Source organism: Carcharodon carcharias, chromosome 12, assembly GCF_017639515.1.
Source record: "Carcharodon carcharias isolate sCarCar2 chromosome 12, sCarCar2.pri, whole genome shotgun sequence".
NCBI lineage: Eukaryota > Metazoa > Chordata > Chondrichthyes > Lamniformes > Lamnidae > Carcharodon > Carcharodon carcharias.
In genome coordinates, this window is record NC_054478.1 from 145,507,937 (window position 1) to 145,529,316 (window position 21,380).

Here is a 21,380-nt window from a genome sequence, read left to right on the forward strand (position 1 = left end):
TGATTCATGGCCGACACTTTATGAAGCCTAGTGTTATTATACGGCAGGTGGTAAATGCTGGGCTGACAAAATCCCAAAGGGAAACTTGGTCAAGCTATCACAACAATTTGCCGTTTGCATTTTTATTATGAGAAGGTATGTGCACTGAATTCAGAAGTAAAGATTCCATTACCACTTTGAGATTTTAAATATTAAATTAAAACATTTATTAAGAAAAGAAAAACTTATACACACAAGATTACAGTTATATAGTTAAATTTAGTCTTATAATATTTCCCAACAGATTTCTTAGCTAGACACTCAAATAAACACCCTTTTTCAGGCAACAGTCCCTATGGATGCTTAATGTATAAAATCTCCAGTGATATTACCCAAGGCAGCATCTGTTGCTTTAGGAGAGGTATTTCACAAGCTTCTCTCTCCTTCTCACTCGACAATGGAAATCCAAGGCTCGTATTAAAACCTGCTTTTCTGGAACAAATAGACGCTCCTGTGTTTGGCAGGAACCCTCTCAAAATTTAAGAAGTATTTAGATGAGAACTTGAAACGCCATAGCATGCAGGGCTATGGGTCATGTGCGGGAAAATGGGAGCAGAATAGATCGGTGCTTGATGGCCGACACGGACACGATGGGCTGAAGGGCTCGTTTCTGTGCTGTATAACTCTATGACTCTTTTCTGGGATGGCTAGAGGCTGCTTACTTCACAGCTTTGTCCTTGCACAGCACACTCTTCAAGATATCACATGGCCACACCTCTCATACAGCTTTAAATCTTTCCTTAAATATGCTTTTTCTCTGTCATCTTTAAACCCATTGTTCTCAACTTTCTTTGGAAGTTACCTTTCCCAGAATATAAAAATCTTTCACATTGTCTCTGTGGCCTTTAATTTCGGGAAAAATAAACTTAATAACTTTGCTTTAATCATTTATGATCTTTGCCAGTTGTAAAATTTCCTTTTATTTTTCTTTGAAATTCAACAATTAAGAATTCAACTCCTCATTTACCTAATGCAAATTCCTATTCATGTTGTATTTACTTGTATCCCATCTTAGCTTGTTCATCGCCACTTCAAAATGCCTGCTTTTACACTTAACCCTTTGATTATTTAAACCTTGCAGTCTGACTGTCTTCAGTTTAATTAGTCACACACAGCCTCCACAAGCCTGCTTCACAGTATCCTACTGTAATATTGGAAAAAAATGATATGTTTCTTTACAATAGGCAGTCAGCAAAAGTGGCTGATAAAAGAAGCTGAACCAATCAAATGGTTCCAAATACAGTGAAGTTAGTATGAACATGTGGACTCACAGATTAACAAAATGGACTAAGAATGCGGGCAGCCATTATTGAACTAAACTTATTTACATATATAAAAACAAAAAAAACTGCAGATGCTGGAAATCCAAAACAAAAACAGAATTACCTGGAAAAGCTCAGCAGGTCTGGCAGCATCGGCGGAGAAGAAAAGAGTTGGTGTTTCGAGTCCTCATGACCCTTCAACATAACTGGTGAACCAGTTCTGTTGAAGGGTCATGAGGACTCGAAACGTCAACTCTTTTCTTCTCCGCCGATGCTGCCAGACCTGCTGAGTTTTTCCAGGTAATTCTGTTTTTGTTTTTAACCTTACTTACACCTTCCCAACAGAATAGACAGGGCAACAATATAATACACCAGTTCACACTTTCCTAGCAATAGCCTATCACTCTCTGCTATTGAAAAAAACTGCTTTTAAAGCAGCTTTATGTCTCAGTTCCACCAAAATCTGGTTCTAGCACAACAATGCAGTCCTACCTCCTATAGCTAATGTGATTTGCCTGCTATAGGCGATGGACGGTTTATGTGAATCTATGTTGTTTGTTTATAACCCGATAGATAACTATGAATGAATCACTTCACCACTTTTATTTCTTATGCCACCTAATAAAACTGAACATTAAGATGTCTTACACAATACTCACCTGCTACATTTGGCTGTGTGAGCAAATGAAGGGAACTGAAGGATGAGCTTTAACTCTCACTAACTCTCAGTTTGGGTTCCTCCAGGGCCACTCAGCTCCTGGCTTCATTGCAGACTTGATCCAAACATGGAGAAAAGAGTTGAACTCCAGAGGTGGTGAGAGGGACTGCCTTTAACATCAAGGCAGCGTTTGACGGAGTATGGCATCAACTGGCCCAGGCAAACTGGAGTCAATGGGAATCGGGGAGTCATACCTAGCACAAAGGAAGATAGCTATAGTTGTTGGAGGTCAGTCATCTCAGTCTCGGGACATCGTTGCAGGATTTCCTCTGGGTAGTGTCCTAGGCCCAAACATCTTCAGCTGCTTCATCAATGACCTTCCTTCTATCATAAGGTCAAGTGGGGATGTTCACTGATGTTTGCACAATGTCCAGCATCATTTACAACTCCTCAGATATTGAAGCAGTCCATGTCCATATGCAGAAAGGCCCGGACAACATTCAGGCTTGTGCTGATAAGTGGCAATTAACATTCACGCCACACAAGTACTGGGCAATGATCATCTCTAACAAGAGAGAATCTAACCATCTCCTCTTGACATTCAATGGCATTATCATTGCTGAATCCCCCACTTTCAACATCCTGTGGGTTCCCATTGACCAGAAACTGAACTGGGCTAGCCATATAAATGCTGTGGCTACAAGAGTAGGTCAGAGGCTCGGAATTCTGCAGTGAGTACTTCCTGCCTCCCCAAAGCCTGTCCACCATCTAAAAAGCACAAGTCAGGAGTGTGGAATGCTCTCCACGCCAGGATGAGTACAGCTCCAACAACACTCAAGAAGCGTGATACCATCCAGGACAAAGAGGCCCACTTGATCAGCACCCAACTACCACCTTAAATATTCACTCCCTCCACCACTGATGAACAGTGGCAGCACTGTGTACCATCTTCAAGATACACTGCAGCAACTCACCAAGGCTCCTTTGACAGCACCTTCCAAACACATGACCTCTACTACCTAAAAGGACAAAGGCAGCAGCTGCATGGGAACCCCGTGCCTGCAAGTTCCCCTCCAAGCCACATATCAAAACCAACTTGAAACGATAGAGCCATTCCTTCACAATCACTGGGTCAAAATCCTGGAACTCCCTTCCAAACTGTGGGCGTACCTACACCATATGGAGTGAAGTGGTTCAAAAAGGCGGCTCACCACCACCTTTCTTAAGGGTAATTAGGAATGGACAATAAACGCTGGTCTTGCTAGCGATGCTCACATCCTGTGAAAGGATTAAAACATTGCAAACAGTCGCCAATGGATACCAAAAGTCAAAATGGCTTTTGGATCTCATCTTAACATGCAAAATCCTTCAACAACTAAATAACTCAGCAACAGACTCATATTACATAATGCATTATATAATATAATGCTCCCATTATTATAAAATAGCACATCCTCCAATTTATCATAAGCAATGCCACGAGATCTGCGGTAATAATTGTCTCACATCTGGCGCGTGTCTGTCACACATATGGTATGACATTTAACTACATGTGGAAAAACAATCTATTTTAAGGTAAAAAGCATATACTAGTCATTGATCGTGGCAGTTTACATATAGTCACAAGATTTGCTGTTCAGAGTTATGAACTAAACAAGCCAACCATAATCCAGATCCAGGAACAACTGTAAACAATGTCACAGTCGGTCCATTTTTATATGTGCATTTATAGTTCAAAACACTTTCTGTATGAAGGAATTGTGACCTCAAAGAAAGGAAAACTAAAAAGTTGATAGAAAGTAATTGGAGAACTAGACAAAAATGTTGTGAATTTAGTTTCTAGATTTCTAAGTCAAAGCTATTTGGCCATTTGTTAATAACAGGATTTTGAGCTCCCCTTAAATAGAATCACAGAATAGATACACCATAGGAGACGACCATTTGGCCCATTGTGTCCATGCCAGCTCTCTGCAAGAGCAATTCACCTAGTCCCATTTCCCCTGTAGCTCTGCAATTTGTTTTTCTCTTCAGATAATGACCAATTTTCTACTGAAAACCACATTTAAATCTGCCTCCACCACACTCAGGCAGTGCATGACAGTCCTAAGCACTCACTGCACAAAAATGTTTTTCCTCGTAATGCCTTCAGCTCTTTTGACAATCACCTTAAATCAGTGTCATCTGCTTCTCGGCTCTTCTGCCAACAGGAACAGCTTCTCCCTATCTACTCGGTCCAGACCCCTCATGATTTTGAGCACCTCTATCAAATCTCCTCTCAAACTTTTCTTGAGGAGAACAGCCTCAGCTTTGCCAATCTATCCCGTCATCCCTGGAACAATTCTCTGAATCTTTTCTGCACCCTCTCTAATGCCTTCACATCTTTCCCAGAAAGTGCCCAGAACTGGACACAATATAAAACATTGGTTCGGCCTCAGTTGAAGTAAATATTCACCACAACTTCCTTGCTTTTATATTTTATGCCTCTATTTATAAAGGCTATGATTCTGTATGTGTTACTAGCCACATTCTCCAACTGCCCTCTTACTTTCAATCATGTGTACACATATACCCCACATCTTTCTGCTCCTTCTTTAGGATTGTGCCCCTTATTTTTTATTGCTTCTCCTTGTTCTTCCTACCAAAATGTACCATTTCACAAATTTTCTGCACTAAATTTTATCAGCCATGTGTTTGCCTTTCCCGCCTGGCTTTCTAGGCCCTCTTGAAGTCTATCACTACCCCCTTCACAGTTCACAATGTTTCCGAGTTTTGTATCAGAGCTAGAAACTGCCAAACAGTTGGACACTATTAGTTGGATGATTTGAGTATAATTATTTTGACACTGAACATTATTGGCAGTTCTGTAATGTAATGTATGTTACAACATTTCCTACAGAGCAGAAGCAACTTGTAATAATATAAAATACATCCGTTTCCACGTTACTGTAAACACGAAAGCACCATATCCAGAAGTGGTGGTCGCTCGATGTCTAGTCCTACGATAGTTGCTAACAAAAATTATACACACTTGAAGTTGCTAGTGATGAGATAAACAGTCATCACTCCAGTTTCATAAACTCAGCAGCTCAGAGACCACAAAGTGCCCATACACTTTTCAGTATAAAATATTCTAGTACTCAGTGAACAAAAATGGCACAGCTGCATGAGACACACTACAATTCCCAGTCGTTAGAATTTTTTTCAAAAAAGCTATATGATGAATAAAACATATACATGCTCTGTGGTATATTTACCTAAGTCACCAAAATATGAATACAGAAACATATTCTATCCACTTAAATCAAATTAACATGCAGTTACTCCATGACAGATCTAATAACCTACCTGCATACTTAGGTGATAGGTTAAAATAAGTCTCCTCTGTATAAATTACGCACAGCTTTAAAACAGTTTACAGGTAATTTGATTATGGTAAATAGATAAACCTAAACAGTAAAAATTATTAATAAGTTTTGCCTTTGCATCTGCTCAAGGTTGTATTTTAACTTTTTCTAATAATCATCCTGTACTATTCAATTCAACAAGGATAGTGGCAGCTTGTTTCCATATTGACTTATTTCAAGGAGTTCCTGTCTCTGGAAATTACCTCACATTTGCTGCGTAGGCCAGTCTCTTGGAGTCGAGACCAGATACTCTGGATTCTGCCAGCATGTTCTGGATGGCTGTTTGTATTTCCACAGGTACAATGGTGTTTCAGCATCAGTGTATCATATATAAGACCTGTTATATGAATGAAAAGATAACAATCAAGAAACAGTACACCAGAAATAGATGAACAAAAAAAAAACAAAATAAAAATTTGTATATGAAAAATGGACTTCAGGACTACAACAGGAAATGGAGATTTATCGAAATTCTTGTTTGTTCAGAAATGACATTCATTGACTGTCAACATACTTTGTTCTGTTCACTAATTTTAACTATAAATAAATATGATTATTAATTAAGGAAGAACCACTGTTAATAACAGAAATACCGGCCCACCAGCTATCTATGAGTCAACTACAGCAAATGGCCGTTATGTCTGATGTAATGGGAGAAAATCTAGAACTCCCAGGAAGGGGGGATTCCTTCAGAGAGTGAGAAGAATCTTAGAACATTTCCATGCTAAACCTGAGCATATATCATTTATGACTTATATGCTTGTCATACTCAGATATGTACGTAAACTCCAAAAAATTGTGTGAGCAACGATTCTAGTCAGAGTTTAACGCATCTTACCATAATCCTACAGCCACTTTTCTGAACATCCACTACAGTCACAAATGAAAATCTATTTTCAATTGATGTTGGTGCCATTCAGGCTGGAAAAACTGTCCATTGTTCTCTGAGCTCTTGAGAAATCTCTCAACACTCAATATGTTGCAGAATCCCTGCAACTTATTAAGTTCTAAATAAAAACTTAAATTTATATTTGGGAAATCACTTGTACAGAAACCCGAGATGTCAAGAAGAATTCAAATGAATGGACAACTTTGTTGAAAAGCTATGCACCCCAAGGCACAATCCAAATGAAGCTGCCATCATATCAAGTTCATTGGATTATACTTAGCCACAAAATATCAGTTTAAATCAGTGCTTCTATCACACAGACTTTCTACCTCATTCAAGAATAATACCTGAATCATATCATATGGGAAACTAAGCTCTTGCAAGAATTAATGAGTGATATCCTTGATGCAGCCAGAGAGATATTGGGCCCAATTTTAGCTCAATCTCACCCATCACAAATATCCCCATTCTCAATAATGGAGGAACCCAGCACATCATTGCAAAATATAAGGCTGAAGCATTTGCTACAATCTTAGCCAGAAGTGCTGAGTGGATGATCCATCTCGGCCTCTTCTGGAGCTCCCCAGCAACACAGGTACAGCCTTCAGCCAATTCAATTCACTCCAAGAAACAGCTGAAGGCACTGGATACTGCAAAGGCCCTGACAATATTCTAGCAATATTATTGAAGACTTGTGCTCCAGAACTTGCTGCGCCCCTAGCCAAGCTGTTCCAGTACAGCTACAACACTGGCATCTACCCGGCAATGTGGAAAATTGCCCAGCTATGTCCAGTTCATAAAAAGCAGGACAAACCAAACCGGCCAATTACCACCTCATCAGTCTATTCTTGATCATCAGCAAAATGATGGAAGGGGTCATCAACAGTGCTAGCAAGTGGCTTAGAAATAACCTGCTCACCTCTCAAGACCTGCTCAAAAGCTTCCACAGGTGCATAAAAAGAGAGTGGCTAAAGTAAGCGTGGGACCCTTGGAGGATGCAACTGCAGAACTGATAATGGGGAACAGGGAAATGGCAGATAACTTTATTTACACCAATATTTTGCATCAGTCTTCATGGTGGAGGACACCATAAACAGCCCGAAGATATCAGAGAAGCAAGGAGCTAATGGGAGGAAAGATCTTGTAACAGTCTCTATCACGAGGGACAAAGTATTGGACAAACTAATGGGACTAAAGACAGACAAGTCACCAGGACTTGACGGCCTGCATCCAAGGGTTTTTAAGGAAGTGGCTGCAAAGATAGTGGAAACATTGGTTGAGATATTCCAGAATTTACTGGGTTCCAGGAGGGTTCCAGCAGATTGGAAAAGCGCTAATGTGGCGCCCCTGTTCAAGAGTGGGGGAGGAGAGGGGAGATAGAAAGCAGGAACTATAGTTCAGTCAGCCTAACATCTGTCGTTGGGAAATGCTAATCCATTATTAAGGAAGAAATAACAGGACATTTAGAAAAGCTTAATGCAATCAAACAAAGTCAACATGATTTTGTGAAAGAGAAATCATGTTTGACAAATTTACTTGAGTTCTTTGAGGATATAACAAGCAGAGTTGATAAAGGGGAACCGGTAGACGTTGTGTATTTGGATTTCCAGAAGGCATTCGATAAGGTACCACATGAAAGGCTATTGCACAAGATAGGAGCTCATGGTATTGGGGGTAATGTATTAGCATGGATTAAGGACTGGTTAACACACAAAAGACAAAGTTTGGGCTAATGGGTCTTTTTCAGGTTGGAAAGACATAACTAGTGGAGTGCCACAAGGATCAGTCCTACGGCCTCAATTATTTACTATCTATATTAATGACTTGGGGGAGTTTGGCAGGGTGTAATGTATCCAAATTTGCTGTTGATACAAAAATAGATGAGAGGGCATGTTGTGATGAGGACATAAGGAATCTGCAAGGGGATATAGATAGGCTGAGTGAGTGGGCAAAAACTTGTCAGATGGAGTTTAATGTAGGAAAGTGAGAGGCCATGTGCTTTGGTAGGAAGAATCAAAAGGCAGACTATTAGTTAAATAGAGAGAGACTCCAAAAAAGTGCAGCACAGAGGGATCTGGGTGTTCTTGTGCATGAAACACAAAAAGTTAGTATGTAGGTGCAGCAAGTATTTAAGAAGGCGAATGGAATTTTTGGCCTGCATTGCTAGGGGGTTGGAATTTAAAAATAGGGAAGTCTTGTTACAGCTGTATAGGGTGTTGGTGAGGCTGCACCTGGAATCATGAGTACAGTTTTGGTCCCCGTTTTTAAAAAAGGATATACTGGCATTGGAGGCAATTCAAAAGAGATTCACTAGGCTGATTCCTGGGATGAAGGGGTTGAATTATCAAGAAGGGCTATACAGGTTAGGCCTTTGTTCACTAGAGTTTAGAAGAATGACAGGTGATCTTATTGAAACGTACAAGATTCTGAGGGGGCTTGACAGGATAGATGTTGAGAAGATGTTTCCACTAGTGGAGGAATCTCAAACTAGGGGACATAGTTACAGAATAAGAGGACACTCATTTAAAACTGAGATGTGAAGGAATTTCTTCTCCCAGGGGTTAGTGAATGTCTCAGAATGTCCCAGAGCGTTGTGCAGGCTAGATCACAAAGTGTTTAAAGGGGAGGTAGATAGATTTTTGAAATATCGGCGAGTTGAGGGCTATGAGGAGCTGGCACAAAAGACGAGTTGAGGCCTGAGGCCGATCAACCATGATCTTATTGAATGGCAGGGCAGGCTTGAAGGGCTGAATGGCCTACTCCTGCTCCTATTTCTTATGATCCTTTGTTCTTATGTTATTACTGACCCATAGTTTGGGTTCTGCCAGGGTCACTCAGCTCCTGACCTCGTTATGGCCTTGGTTCAAATGTGGATAAAAGAACTGAACACCCAGAGGTGAGATGAGAGTGACTACCTTTGACATCAAGTCAGCATTTGACTGTCTATGGCATCAAGGAACCCAAGCAAAACTGGAGTCAATGGGAATTAGGGGAAAACTCTCCATTGGTTCGGGTCATAACTAGCACAAAGGAAGAAGATTGTGGTTGTTGGAGGTCAATCATCTCAGTTCCAGGACACCGCTGCAGGAGTTCCTCAATACTTTTTATTTATTCATTCATTCATTCATGGGATGTGGGCGCTGCTGGCTAGGCCAGCATTTATTGCCCATCTCTAATTGCTCCAGAAGATGGTGGTGAGCTGCCTTATTGAACTGCTACTGTCCATGTGGTGTATATACACCTACAGTGCTGTTAGGTAGGGATTTCCAGGGCTTTGACCCAGTGACAGTGAAGGAACTGTGATATATTTCCAAATCAGGATGGCGAGTGGCTTGGAGGGGAACTTCCAGGTGGTGGTGCTCCCATGTGTCTACCGTCCTTGTCCTTCTAGATGGTAGTGGCCGTGGGTTTGGAAGGTGCCGACTAAAGAGCCTTGGTGAGTTACTGCAGTGCTTCTTTGTAGATGACACACTGCTGCCACTGTGCGTCAGCAGTGGAGGGAGTGAATGTTTGTAGATGGGCTGCTTTGTACTGGATGGTGTCAAGCTTCTTGAGTCTTGCTGGAGCTGTACTCATCCAGGAAAGTGGAAAGTATTCCATCACACTCCTGACTTGCGTCTTATAGATGGTGGACAGGCTTTGGGGAATCAGAAGGTGAGTTACTCGCCACAGGATTCCTAGACTCTGACCTGCTCTTGTAGCCCCAGTATTTATATGGCTAGTACAGTTTAATTTCTGGTCAATGGTAACCACCACCCCCACCCCCCCATCACTATGTTGATAGTGGGGGATTCAGCAATGGTAATGGTATTGAATGTCAAGGGGCGATGGTTAGATTCTCTCTTGTTGGAGATGGTCACTGCCTAGCACTTGTGTGACGCAAATGTTACTTGCCACTTGTTAGCCCAAGCTTGGATATTGTCCAAGTTTTGCTGCATTCAGACATGGACTGCTTCAGCATTTGAGGAATTGTGAATGGTGCTGAACATTGCGCAATGATCAGTGAACATCCCCACTTCTGAGCTTATGATGGGAGGAAGGTCATTGAAGAAGCAGCTGAAGGTGGTTGGGCCTAGGACACTCGGTCTCAGCACCACAATCAAGATGAAGAAAATTTTTAATCTGAGGCATTGGGAAACCAGAAGCCTCTAGAGGTCAGTAAGGACAGAGGTTACTGGTGAGTAGGACTTGGTGCAGAATAGAATACAGAGTAATGGATGAGATGAAATTTACTGTGGATGAAGAATAGGATGTTGGCAAGAGAACTCTGGCACACTTGAGTGAGAAGCTGATAAGGGCTGAAATTTGATAATACTTGTAGGTAGGTTGAGATCGTCGGGGGGGTGGGGGGGCAAGGTGTGCTAATGTAACTGAGGTGCAACTGGACAACCTTATGGAGTCAGAAGCTCAGCTTGCAGAATAAGACACTGAGCTTGTGAGCAGCCTGCTTCAGTCTGAGGTGGTTGAGGTGGAGGATAGAAATCAATGGAGAGGAATATGGAGTTTGTGGCAGGGGCTGAAAATGATGGTTTTCGTCTTCAAAACTTTTAACTGCAGAAAATGGTAACTCATCCAGGGCTGGAAGTTGGACAAACAATGTGACAACACAGAAGTAGTGAAGAGGTACATTTCGGTTTAATCAGCTAACTGCATGTCTGGGAGATGCCGCTAATGGGCAGCATATAGATCAAGGTTATAATGCCGCATAAAAAATTCAGAAATATATTTGTCACTTATATTTTGCTACTATACAATAAGCACATCAAGCATAAACTTATGTAGTAACTTCTAAGCAGAATTCAAACACTTTGTAATAGGCAGAGTGATAAAGACCTGGCTGCGTAAAATTGATCAGGGGTAGAAATTCAGCTTTCAAGATTGGAGAAGTGCTTACCTGTAGTGAATTGAGGTTTACTGGGTGGTTCTTGAACAGAGATAGGAAAAGTGGCAGAAGCAGGCGATGATTGAGCTCGGGAGAGTGGACGATGTCCGCTATAGGACACTGGAATCCCTGCAGCCTCCATGGATGCTTGGTAATTGCGAAGTTGATGAATACGTTGCTGTTCCAGGAGAAGAGCTTGCTGTACCATAGAGAGAAATAATCAAGTAAAGTTCAACGTTCAAATAAATTAAGCAAAACAATTCAGTTCTTGGCTCTTTATTACCTTTCCTACACTCTTATGCACTTTTATTTTTTGATTACTCTTATAGCTGAGTCACATCTCCTTATAACTAGTGGAACATATTCATCAGGGCCTGGTATCTAATTAAGCTCATGGTAATGTGCCCAGGATAATGTATAGAGAAACTGGTTTTATTCTATATTTTTGTAGGGCCTTTCACTTATCCAAGAAGAGAAGAGGGGAAAGAGCTTTATATCATTAGACCTTATTTCAGATTTTGACTATCATGACAACTCATTAACCAATAAACAAGTGAACCAGTAAGGCAAAAAGCCTGGATTTTCAGCATCTGTGCGTACCAGCCATGATTCCCATCCACATTACCCCTTGGAGCACAGAAGCAGAAAATCCTAACCCTATTGTTTTGTGACAGGATTTAATGCAGCAACCACAAAGCTAAAGCTGGATAAAGATACTTGATTTTTGTCACAGGCATCACCATGTTACAGGAAAATTCGGACAGGAACCTAAAAAGCGCCACAAAAAGAGATACTAAATAAATATTATTCCTATTTCAATGAGTTGGTTTATACCAAAAAACAGATTAACCATTACCCCCTTCCCAATGTAAACAATAAAAGCTGTTGCTACATCTGATCTACATGCTGCCCCTCGACGATAAAATATGAAAGCACAATGTTAGTTTTCACATATATGCTGACAATGCCCAGCTCTACCTCACCACCATCCCCCTCAACTCCTCCACTGTTACTAAATTATCCGACTGCTTATCTGACATCCAGTGCCGGATAAGCAGAAATTTCCTCCAATTAAATACTGGGAAGACTGAAGCCATTGTCTTCAGGCTGCGCTGCAAACTCCCTTCTTTAGCTACCAACTTCATCTCTCTCCCGACCAACAGTCTTAGATTAAGCAGTCGGTTCACAACCTTGGTGTCACGTTTGATCCCGAGATGAGCTTCCAATCTCATATCCGTGCCATCACCAAAACCACCTATTTGCACTTCCGTGACATTGCCCAACTTGCCCATCTTAGCTCATCTGCTGTTGGAACCCTCATCCATGCCTTTGTTACTTCTAGAATCAACTATTCCAATGCACTCCTGGTTGGTCTCCCACGTTCCACTCTCTGTAAACTTCAGATCATCAAAACCTCAGCTGCTCGTGTCTTAACCTGTACCTGTTCCATCGCCCCTTTGCTCGCTCACCTACACTGGCTCGCAATCACGCAAAGTCTTTGATATTAAAATTTGCAACCTTTCTTCCCACAAATCGCTTCAAGGTCTCACCCCTTCTCATCTCCGTAATCTCCTCCAGCCCCATAACCCTCCGAGATATCTGCACTCCTCTAATTCTGGACTCTAATACATCTCCAATTTTAATTGCTCCATCGTTGGTGGGCATGCCTTCAATGCCTAGGTCTGAAGCCCTGGAATTCTGTCCTTATATCTCTCCGCCCTCTACTTAGTTTTCCTCCTTTAAGACATCCCTTAAAACCTCTCTCTTTGATTAATCTTTTGGCCATTTGACCTAATATCTCCATGTGTGACTTGGAGTCATACTTTGCTTTATAATGCTCCTGGGAGACACCTTGGGACGTTTTATTATATTTAAGCCATTATATAAGTTGTTGTTGTTATTATTGTGACAGGACCCACAAAAACGGGAATCACGTTATATACATGGAGACATATTCTGATGGTTTATTTAACCAGTGGAGCATCATGTAAGGTGATGCTGAGCCACAAAACAAATGCAGAATGCATCAGCTTTAATCCCTGATAACTGCTTAGTTTGCTGTTCTCAGTTGCGGCAGTAGCAGAACAGTATAATTGCCCTCATCATCACTAGACTAAGAGTTGGGGAGAAGAATGCATTTGTACCTAATTGGTGTCCACTGGCTACCTCTGGGACTCATGCATACCAAGGTGCTGAGTGAGGAGAACATTTGAATTTGACTTGCTGAGGTAATGGCCTGACTCTCACATGATGAATGGTCATTGGGCTGAGGTACCAGCAGGTGCCCTGTAGACCAGGAACTACCCCCCACCAGGGATCACTGTTTCTAGGAAGAAAGTGGACAGAAATATATACACAAGCAGCTAAGTCAGGAAACAGTTCCTTATGAAATTGTCAATCAAAATTAAGTAAATTAATGTCAGGAAAAGGAGTGGTGTGGCATGCAGCTGGTAAAAGGGGAAATGAAACGCTTCAGGCATCAATATTTGTGCCATTGCATCAATTCCAACATCAGAACCTATGACTGTCATTACCAAAATCCTTTATTCTGTTTAATACAAAAACATAACAAATAGGAGCATTAGTAGGCCCTTCGAGCTTGATCTGCTATTCAGTAAGATCGACTTCTCCAACTCCACTTTGCTGCCCTGTCCCCATATCATTTTTTTCCTTTAGTGCCCAAAAATATAGCAATGTCAGACTTCAATATACTCGATGACTCAGCTTCTACAGCTCTCTGGGGTAGAGAATTCCAAACATTTATAAGCTTGAGTGAATAAATTTCATCTCATCTCAGTCGTGAATGATTCACCCCTTACCCTGAGTCTATGAGCCCCATTTCCACTCAATGCCTCAGTTTGCTGCATGTTCAAAACTAGGAAGGCTTTTTGAATCAGAAAGCAATCTGATCCTGGTGTAATCTTCCTAAACTGGTCCAAGTTAGAGCAACACAAACCAAAGTTGCTGGCCCAGAGCAGCAAAATAGGTATTTGGGACATACTCAAATATCATTACATTTTTCGTGGATTTCAAATACATGTGCAAATCTTTCTTTACTTCAAAGTTTGCAAATTGACCTTAGAAGGCAGTTTAACTGGCTCCGATTGAAAAGTGCAGTAAAAAGAACCTGTCATTCTATGGATTATAAGAAATGGAATCCAACATAACTGAGATATAAGTGGGTGAAGCATACTTTTTTGCATGAAATATATTTCAAATGAAGGCGCTAAATGTAATTTGGAAATATAATATGTAGCCATTTCACTGGCAAGCAATTCTGTAATGATGCAGGTAATTGTTAGGACTGACAATCTAAGAGAAAAATAGTTTATCCCATAGCTGACAGGTACATGGCAATAGAAGTATGAAACATTTTTTAAAAATTCAATTTTAAACAGCAACCAGCAGCACCCTTAAAACCTAACATCGTACTTGCAGCTTGGATGTATACTGTCACCTATACATTGTCACTGCATGCCTGAATACATTGAAGATATCTAGGTGTTAGAAAGTAACTGGACTATCCACATAAATAGTGGTTACAAGAGTAGATCAGAGGCTGGAATTCTGTGATGAGTAATTCACCTCCTAACTCCCCAAGGCCTGTCCACCATCTACAAAGTAGGATTGTGATGGAATACACCCTAACTGCCTGAAGAGTGCACTTCCAACAATATCCAAGAAGCTCGACACCATTCAAGACAAAGCAGCCCGCTTGATCGTCACGCCGTCCATCACCTTAAACATTCAATTGCTCCACTACTGGTGCACAGTGACATCACATGCAAGATGCACTATAGCAACTCACCAATGCTCCTTCGACAGCACCTTTTAAACCTTTGACCTCTATCACTTAGAAGGTCAAGGGTGTTTAATGCATGGGTACACCACGACCTGCAAGTTCCCTTCCACGTCACAAAGCATCCTGATTTGGAACTATATTCCAGTTTCTTCATTATCGGTGGGTCAAAAACCTGGAACTCCCTCCTTTTAGAGGGTAACATATTAGCATGGATAGAAGATTGGCTAGCTAACAGGAAACAGAGTGTGGCATAAATGGGGCATTTTCTGGTTGGCAGGATGTGATGACAGGTGTGCTGGGGCCTCAAAACTTTACAATTCATATAAATGATCTGGATGGAGGGACCGATGGTATGGTTGCTGAATTTACTGATGACACAAAGGTAGGTAGATAATTAAGTTGTGAAGAGGATGTAAGAAGGCTACAAAAGGATATGGTTCAGTTAGGTGAGTGGGCAAAGCTCTGGCAAATGGGGTATAATGTAGGAAAATATAAGGTTGTCCATTTTGACAGGACGAGTAAAAACAAGCCACATTATCTAAAAGGTGAGAGATTGCAGAACTTTGAGATGCAGAGGGCTTTGGGTGTCCTAGTGCATGAATCACAAAGGGTTAGCGTGCAGGTGCCGCAAGTAATTAGCAAAGCTAAATACAATGTTATTGTATTTAATTTGCCTCACAATAAACGAGAGTGGGGGGGGGGGTGCTGTACTTCAGTTATACAAGGCATTGGTGAGACCACATTTGGAGTACTGTGTACAGTATTGGTCTCGTTATTTAAGGAAAGATATAAATGCATTAGAAGCAGTTTAAAGAAGGTTTACTAGATTAATATCTGGACAGGCTATCCACTAGGGTTTAGAAGAGTAAGAGTTGACTTGGCTGAAACAAAGAAGGTCCAAGGTGACTTGACAGGGTGAATGCGGAGAGGACGTTTCCTCTTGTGGGAGAATCTAGAATTCGGGCTCATTGTTTCAAAATAAGGGGTCGCCCATTTAGGACAGAGATGAGGAAATTTTTTTCTCTCAGAGGGTTCTGAGACTTTGGAATTCTCTTCTTCAATAGGTGGTTGAGGCAGAGTCCTTGAATATCTTTAAGGCAGAGGTAGATAGATTCTTGATAAGCAAGGAGGTGAAGGTTATCGGGGTAGGCAGGATTATGAGGTTAAAATCAGATCAGCCATGATCTTACTGAATGGTGGAGCAGGCTTGTGGGGCTGAGTGGCCTACTCCTGCTCCTAATTCATATGTGCGCACAGCACTGTGGGTGCACCTACACCATATGGACTACAGCTGTTCAAAGGAGTGGCTCACCACCCCTGCTCAAGGGCAATTAGGAATGGGCAACAAATGTTGGCCTTTCCAGAGGCACTCACATGAGTGAATTAAGAAAAAAACTGGCCAGTTTTCAAATTGGGGTTTGTACTTCCTGTTGTTGCTCAGGCTTGGTAATGTTCTCCTCTCCTGGTTAGGGCAGTCTCTCTCTTGGAACATTCCCCATTTTGGAGCTCATCAAGACTAAGGGAGTGCAATGGAGTGGCACAGGGGTTCCAAGGCCTGGTGCACATCCAGAGCATCTCTGGTGATGAAGATTTGTAGGGGGAATTCGGGTCTTCTGGGCTCAGAGCAGATGTGCTTATTCAGTCCTGTCCCTGATGCGGTCAAGGTTCAAAATTTAATTCCTAAAATCTTATTGTACTGTTATTGTTTAATGCTGAAGTTCATTAATTTTGGTTAACAAGACATGGAAAAATGTTTCACTATATGAAACTTGGTGAACTTTAATTTATCTAATTTTGAAGGAGTGGTAAACATCGTAAAAACAGCCCTTCAGCACTTGTTATTGATTCTAGTTTCAAAACTCATAACCACCGTTTCATTGGAATTCATGATTTTGTTTTCACTAATTCAAATTATTTTCAATAATTTTATGCTGCACTGTGGAACATGTAACCTTAACAGTATTTCAGATATATCGTGTGTGCATTATCCAAATTGGTGTAAGTGCCCAACTATTTCAGTAAGAATTACAGTATATTCTCCCCAAGCAATTCACATTTTGAACCCTGAGGACACCAAAAGATATTAACTCTTTGACTGCTCAACTTCCTTTGTATTTTGAGGCAAATGCAAGTCTTCCTTCACATGAATTTTACTTTAAGATACACCTGTAGATTGTAAAAGGAATAAGAACATATGAATATTTGTTCAACAATGGATCATATTCAATTATTTTAAGATAAAAAATGCATGCAACTTGAAACTGCTTGAAATATTTTAAAAACCACAAGGAAAACAAACAGATTTTTATATTCAAGGTAGAATATAAAAGCTGTGAATGAACTAAATAGATTCCTCCACTAAGGGATTAATGCATCATGTGGGGCACCACATAAATTGGATCCTGGGTTCAACATTTGGTCTATGCTGAATTAATTGACCTCATTTGGGGCCGTGATAGTGGCTGGGGAACACAATGCCAAGCTTCCCATTCCAAATTATTATTGAGTGACCCTGTTGGAAACCATGCATATTGGTGATTTGGGTGAGGACAAATTGAAATTCAGTGGATTCCTTCTCCCTCAATGTTTCTACCAACCTCCCCACCCACCCCCAAAACACACTGAATAGTTTGCCAACACTGGGTTTCACACAGCTACCTAGGTGAGATGTCCAAAACTGACTGTACTGATGAGACAATTCTTCGTTGTGATAGCACAGGGAGATGAAACTGAAACTAAAACACAACACTAGATATCTGCTGTGTGCAACGATGATGGGAAATTGCATTAAAATACGTTCAACCTACATGTTACAAGCATGTGCTCAGATTGCTGTTCTGCACATCTGAATACAGACAAGGCATTCTACACGCATTTGTTGCATTTATTTGGTCAGATCTATACCTTGATGCTGGTCCATCTATACAGTGAATTCCTACTGCAAAAATCCTCAAATAATTCTTCTACTATTAAATCTTTAATGTGGAATTATACTTCTGTGCTTACTTTGACAGATTGTTTTGTCTGCTGTTTCTATTACTTGGAATGTGGATGAAGATGAATCACCCTTGTATTATATTTGAATTTTCCTGTAGGGGGCAGGATTGAGACAATGTCAAGGCAAATCCTTATAGCAAGTAAAAAAAAATTGATGGGAAGCCAAAACAAAGCCTTATATCTATTAGAAAAAAGTTGAATAAAAGCTGGACCATAGTCAAGTAATCTGTGCAAATTTGTATCTGAAGTTGCATGTTAAAGGAACAGAAGAACAGACCGTTTAGGCCCTCAAGCTGGTTCTGCCATTTAATTAGGTTAAATAACATGTATCTTCTTTGCAGCAGTGTACAAAGGATAACCAAATTTTTGGCACTTCAAGAGCTAATGAATTTGGAGATTTAAAAAAATACGTATTCATTTTTGAGTTTACCTTCCCTCATTAAGATTCTTGACCGAAAGGATCTACCTGTAATGTGATCTAATATTACAGGTAGATCCTCAGTCACAGTCCTAATGGAGAAAAAATTGAAACATATATTTTTAAAGAATGCCATTAATTCATTCTTTGTACAATGTTAATCCTTAAATGGCTCTAGTGTACAAACACAATTACTTTCCTCTTTTCCCCATCACACAATTCAAGGTAAATGCACATTTTTTGAAAAAGCTGTCTTCACTCTAAATGTTTAGAGCACTGCCTGTAGATCTGTGCTGAGAACCTAAAGAAAACACCTGCTGAGCCTTTGAAGTAGACAGATTAATGGTCTTCTCCTGCATGCTTTGAACTGTGCACAGAGCAATTTGTAATCTAGCTGAACAGCCCTGCTCATTAGAGATAAAACAGACCCTTCCATTGAAATTATGCTTTATTAGCTAGTTGCAATTCAAAAAAGGGACTTACTTTAACCAACATTTAGAAACATTTATGTAGCATGCTTTCAAATTCAGAACCTATACTGAAGTTTCCACACTAACTAAGGTCCTATGCCTTTAAATCTTTTAGGCTTGAATAAGGTTAATAGGTAATGTAAGTGGGACACCTTAGCTGTATGCAGAACACCAACATTTTAGCTAATTATAGAAAGCAAACACACATACTCATTCCCTCCAGTTTTACCCTCATTATTAAATGTTCACTTTCATATAGCCCTCTGAACAAAACCATTCTGAAACTTCTAGGGTCACTTCTACTCTATAGACTATAATAGGAAGAAGTGTAATTCTGCAGGTTAAGACAGCAGCAGTTTCTCCACAGCCACTCAATATAGTAACAGGCTGGAAGTGGTGTCCTTTCGCTTTGTAGTGTCTAAAAATCTGACTAACTGAATTCTAAAACACTGGAAATATGGAGTCAAAGTTATAATACACTGTATGCTAATTAAATCAAAGATAATAACATTTTAGAAGATTCACTTCAACAACTTCAAATCTGTTTTCATTATGTTAATTCAGAAAGGATAATCCATCTTAAAGCCTTTGAAGCTCTATCTTATTTTTACTAAAATGAAGTGACTAGCAGTAGCAAACTAACATGCGCTGTATTAAATACAGTCTTGACCTGCAAGAACAACAGTCCCTTCTAATTTAAACATGCACTTCTTTCCTTTCTTTGGCTTTCTGAAATTCTATCCTTTTCCTCTCCATGAAAGCTCCTTTTAGATTCTATAATACCTCAGGAAAGGGACTTGACAGATCAATCAAATTTCAAGACTTCTATCAGGAAACAGTTCTGTTTTCTATACAAATTAATGACATCACCAACAAAGCGGCCAAGAGAGTTCTTTCTTCCTAGACATTATCAATGGTAAGGATAATTCCCTAAGGTTAAGACCATTACCTGACTTTAGTGAAAACTTAAGGGAAACAGTTAATTTTACCTCTTTCATCTATATCATGAGTATAGGTTTCCCCATCACTATGTCTAACCTATAGAGCTCCACTGGTGTCAATTCAGTCAAACACAGAATTTGCTAAAATTGTTTCAAACACATCAGAAGCGCGCCACCACCCCCACCCCCATTGGTGAAGGGAACCACCTAGGTCTCAATGCAGTTAATTGGAGCCCTTTCAGCCAACTGTGAAGCAGAGGCCCCTCTGTCAAGTTACTAGCTGTGTCCCAAATGTTTTCATGTAGCTGTACTTCCACACGCCTGCACATTTTAAGTGGGTTAACCCCTTGTGGAGTTTAAATACAGTACAACACCGTGTACTTTCCTTATTGGCTACATACATAAGCTTTTTGGTGCTGACACGTCATCAGAAATAGAATGTTCCTATGACTCTGCTTACAGACAGACATCCCGGCCAGCTGTCACTCATGGGAATGCAACAGAAAACAAGGCATCACAAGAGACCTAATTTAAAAGGAATACAATTTATCTATACAAACACAATCTGAAATCCCTGCAGAAGCCAATTGCAAAATATCCTTCAGGTACCTTCTGCGATTACTTAGCTGGTGTCAACAGAAATGCACAACATTAGTCTCAAGGTACCATACTTAAGTTTACGTGAATAATTCTACTAGCACAAGCCAAGCTCTGGTCAATGCTAAAGACCACAACACACACAAGCTTTGAACATTACAGGTGGTGCATAATTCATCAAAGAACCCAGCACAAAGGAAGATGGTTGTGGGTGGCCCGAGGCGTTGTTGCGAGAGTTCTTCAGGGTCGTATAATGGCCCAACCATCTTCTGCTGCTTCATCGATGACCTTCTCTCCATCATAAAGTTAGAAGTGAGGATGTTTGCTGATGATTGCATAGTGTTCAATGCCATTCATAACTCCTCAGATAATGAAGCAGTCCGTGCCTGCATGTAGCAAAGCCTAGACATACTCAGGATTGGGCTAAGTGGCAAATGGCATTCTCGCCACACAAATGCCAAGCAAAGGTCATCTCCAAAAAGAGAATCAAACCATCAGTATTGATCAGAAACTTAATGAATCAGCCACATAAGTTCTGCAGCTACAAGAGCAAATCAGAGGCTGGGAATTCTGTGGCAATAACTCACTTCCTGACTCCCCAAAGCCTGTCCACCAGCTACAAGGCACAAGTCAGGAGTGTGATGGAATACTCCCCACTTGCTTGGATGAGTGCAGCTCCCACAACACTCAAGGAGCTTGACACAATCCAGGACAAAACAGCCCGCTTGATTGGCACCCACCTTAAGTATTCACTCCCTCCACATTTGACACAACCAAAAGCAGTATGTAATATCTACAAGAGAAACTGCTGCAACTTGCCAAGGCTCCTTCAGCAACATTTTCCAAACCCATGACAACGACCACCCAGAAGAACAAGGGCAACAGGCATACGGGAACACCACCACCTCCAAGTCTCACACTATTCTGATTCAGAACTATATCACTGTTTCTTCACTGTCGTTGAGACAAAATCCTGGAACTCCTTTCCAGTACTGTGGATCTATATGGCAGGGACTCAAGT

At 40.7% G+C, this 21,380-nt stretch overlaps 1 protein-coding gene across 13 annotated transcripts in view; it reads right to left on the bottom strand.

The window, feature by feature from the left end:
• Positions 1–21,380, bottom strand: part of hdac4 (histone deacetylase 4) — a 454,869-nt gene that overhangs the window by 60,636 nt on the left and 372,853 nt on the right. For all 13 annotated transcript variants that reach the window (XM_041201590.1, XM_041201589.1, XM_041201588.1 and 10 more), the window contains 2 exons: positions 11,147–11,333; positions 5,567–5,700 (listed from right to left, as the gene is read on the bottom strand). In XM_041201590.1, the coding sequence (XP_041057524.1) occupies positions 5,567–5,700; positions 11,147–11,333 (321 nt within the window). The remainder of the gene's footprint in view (positions 1–5,566; positions 5,701–11,146; positions 11,334–21,380) is intronic.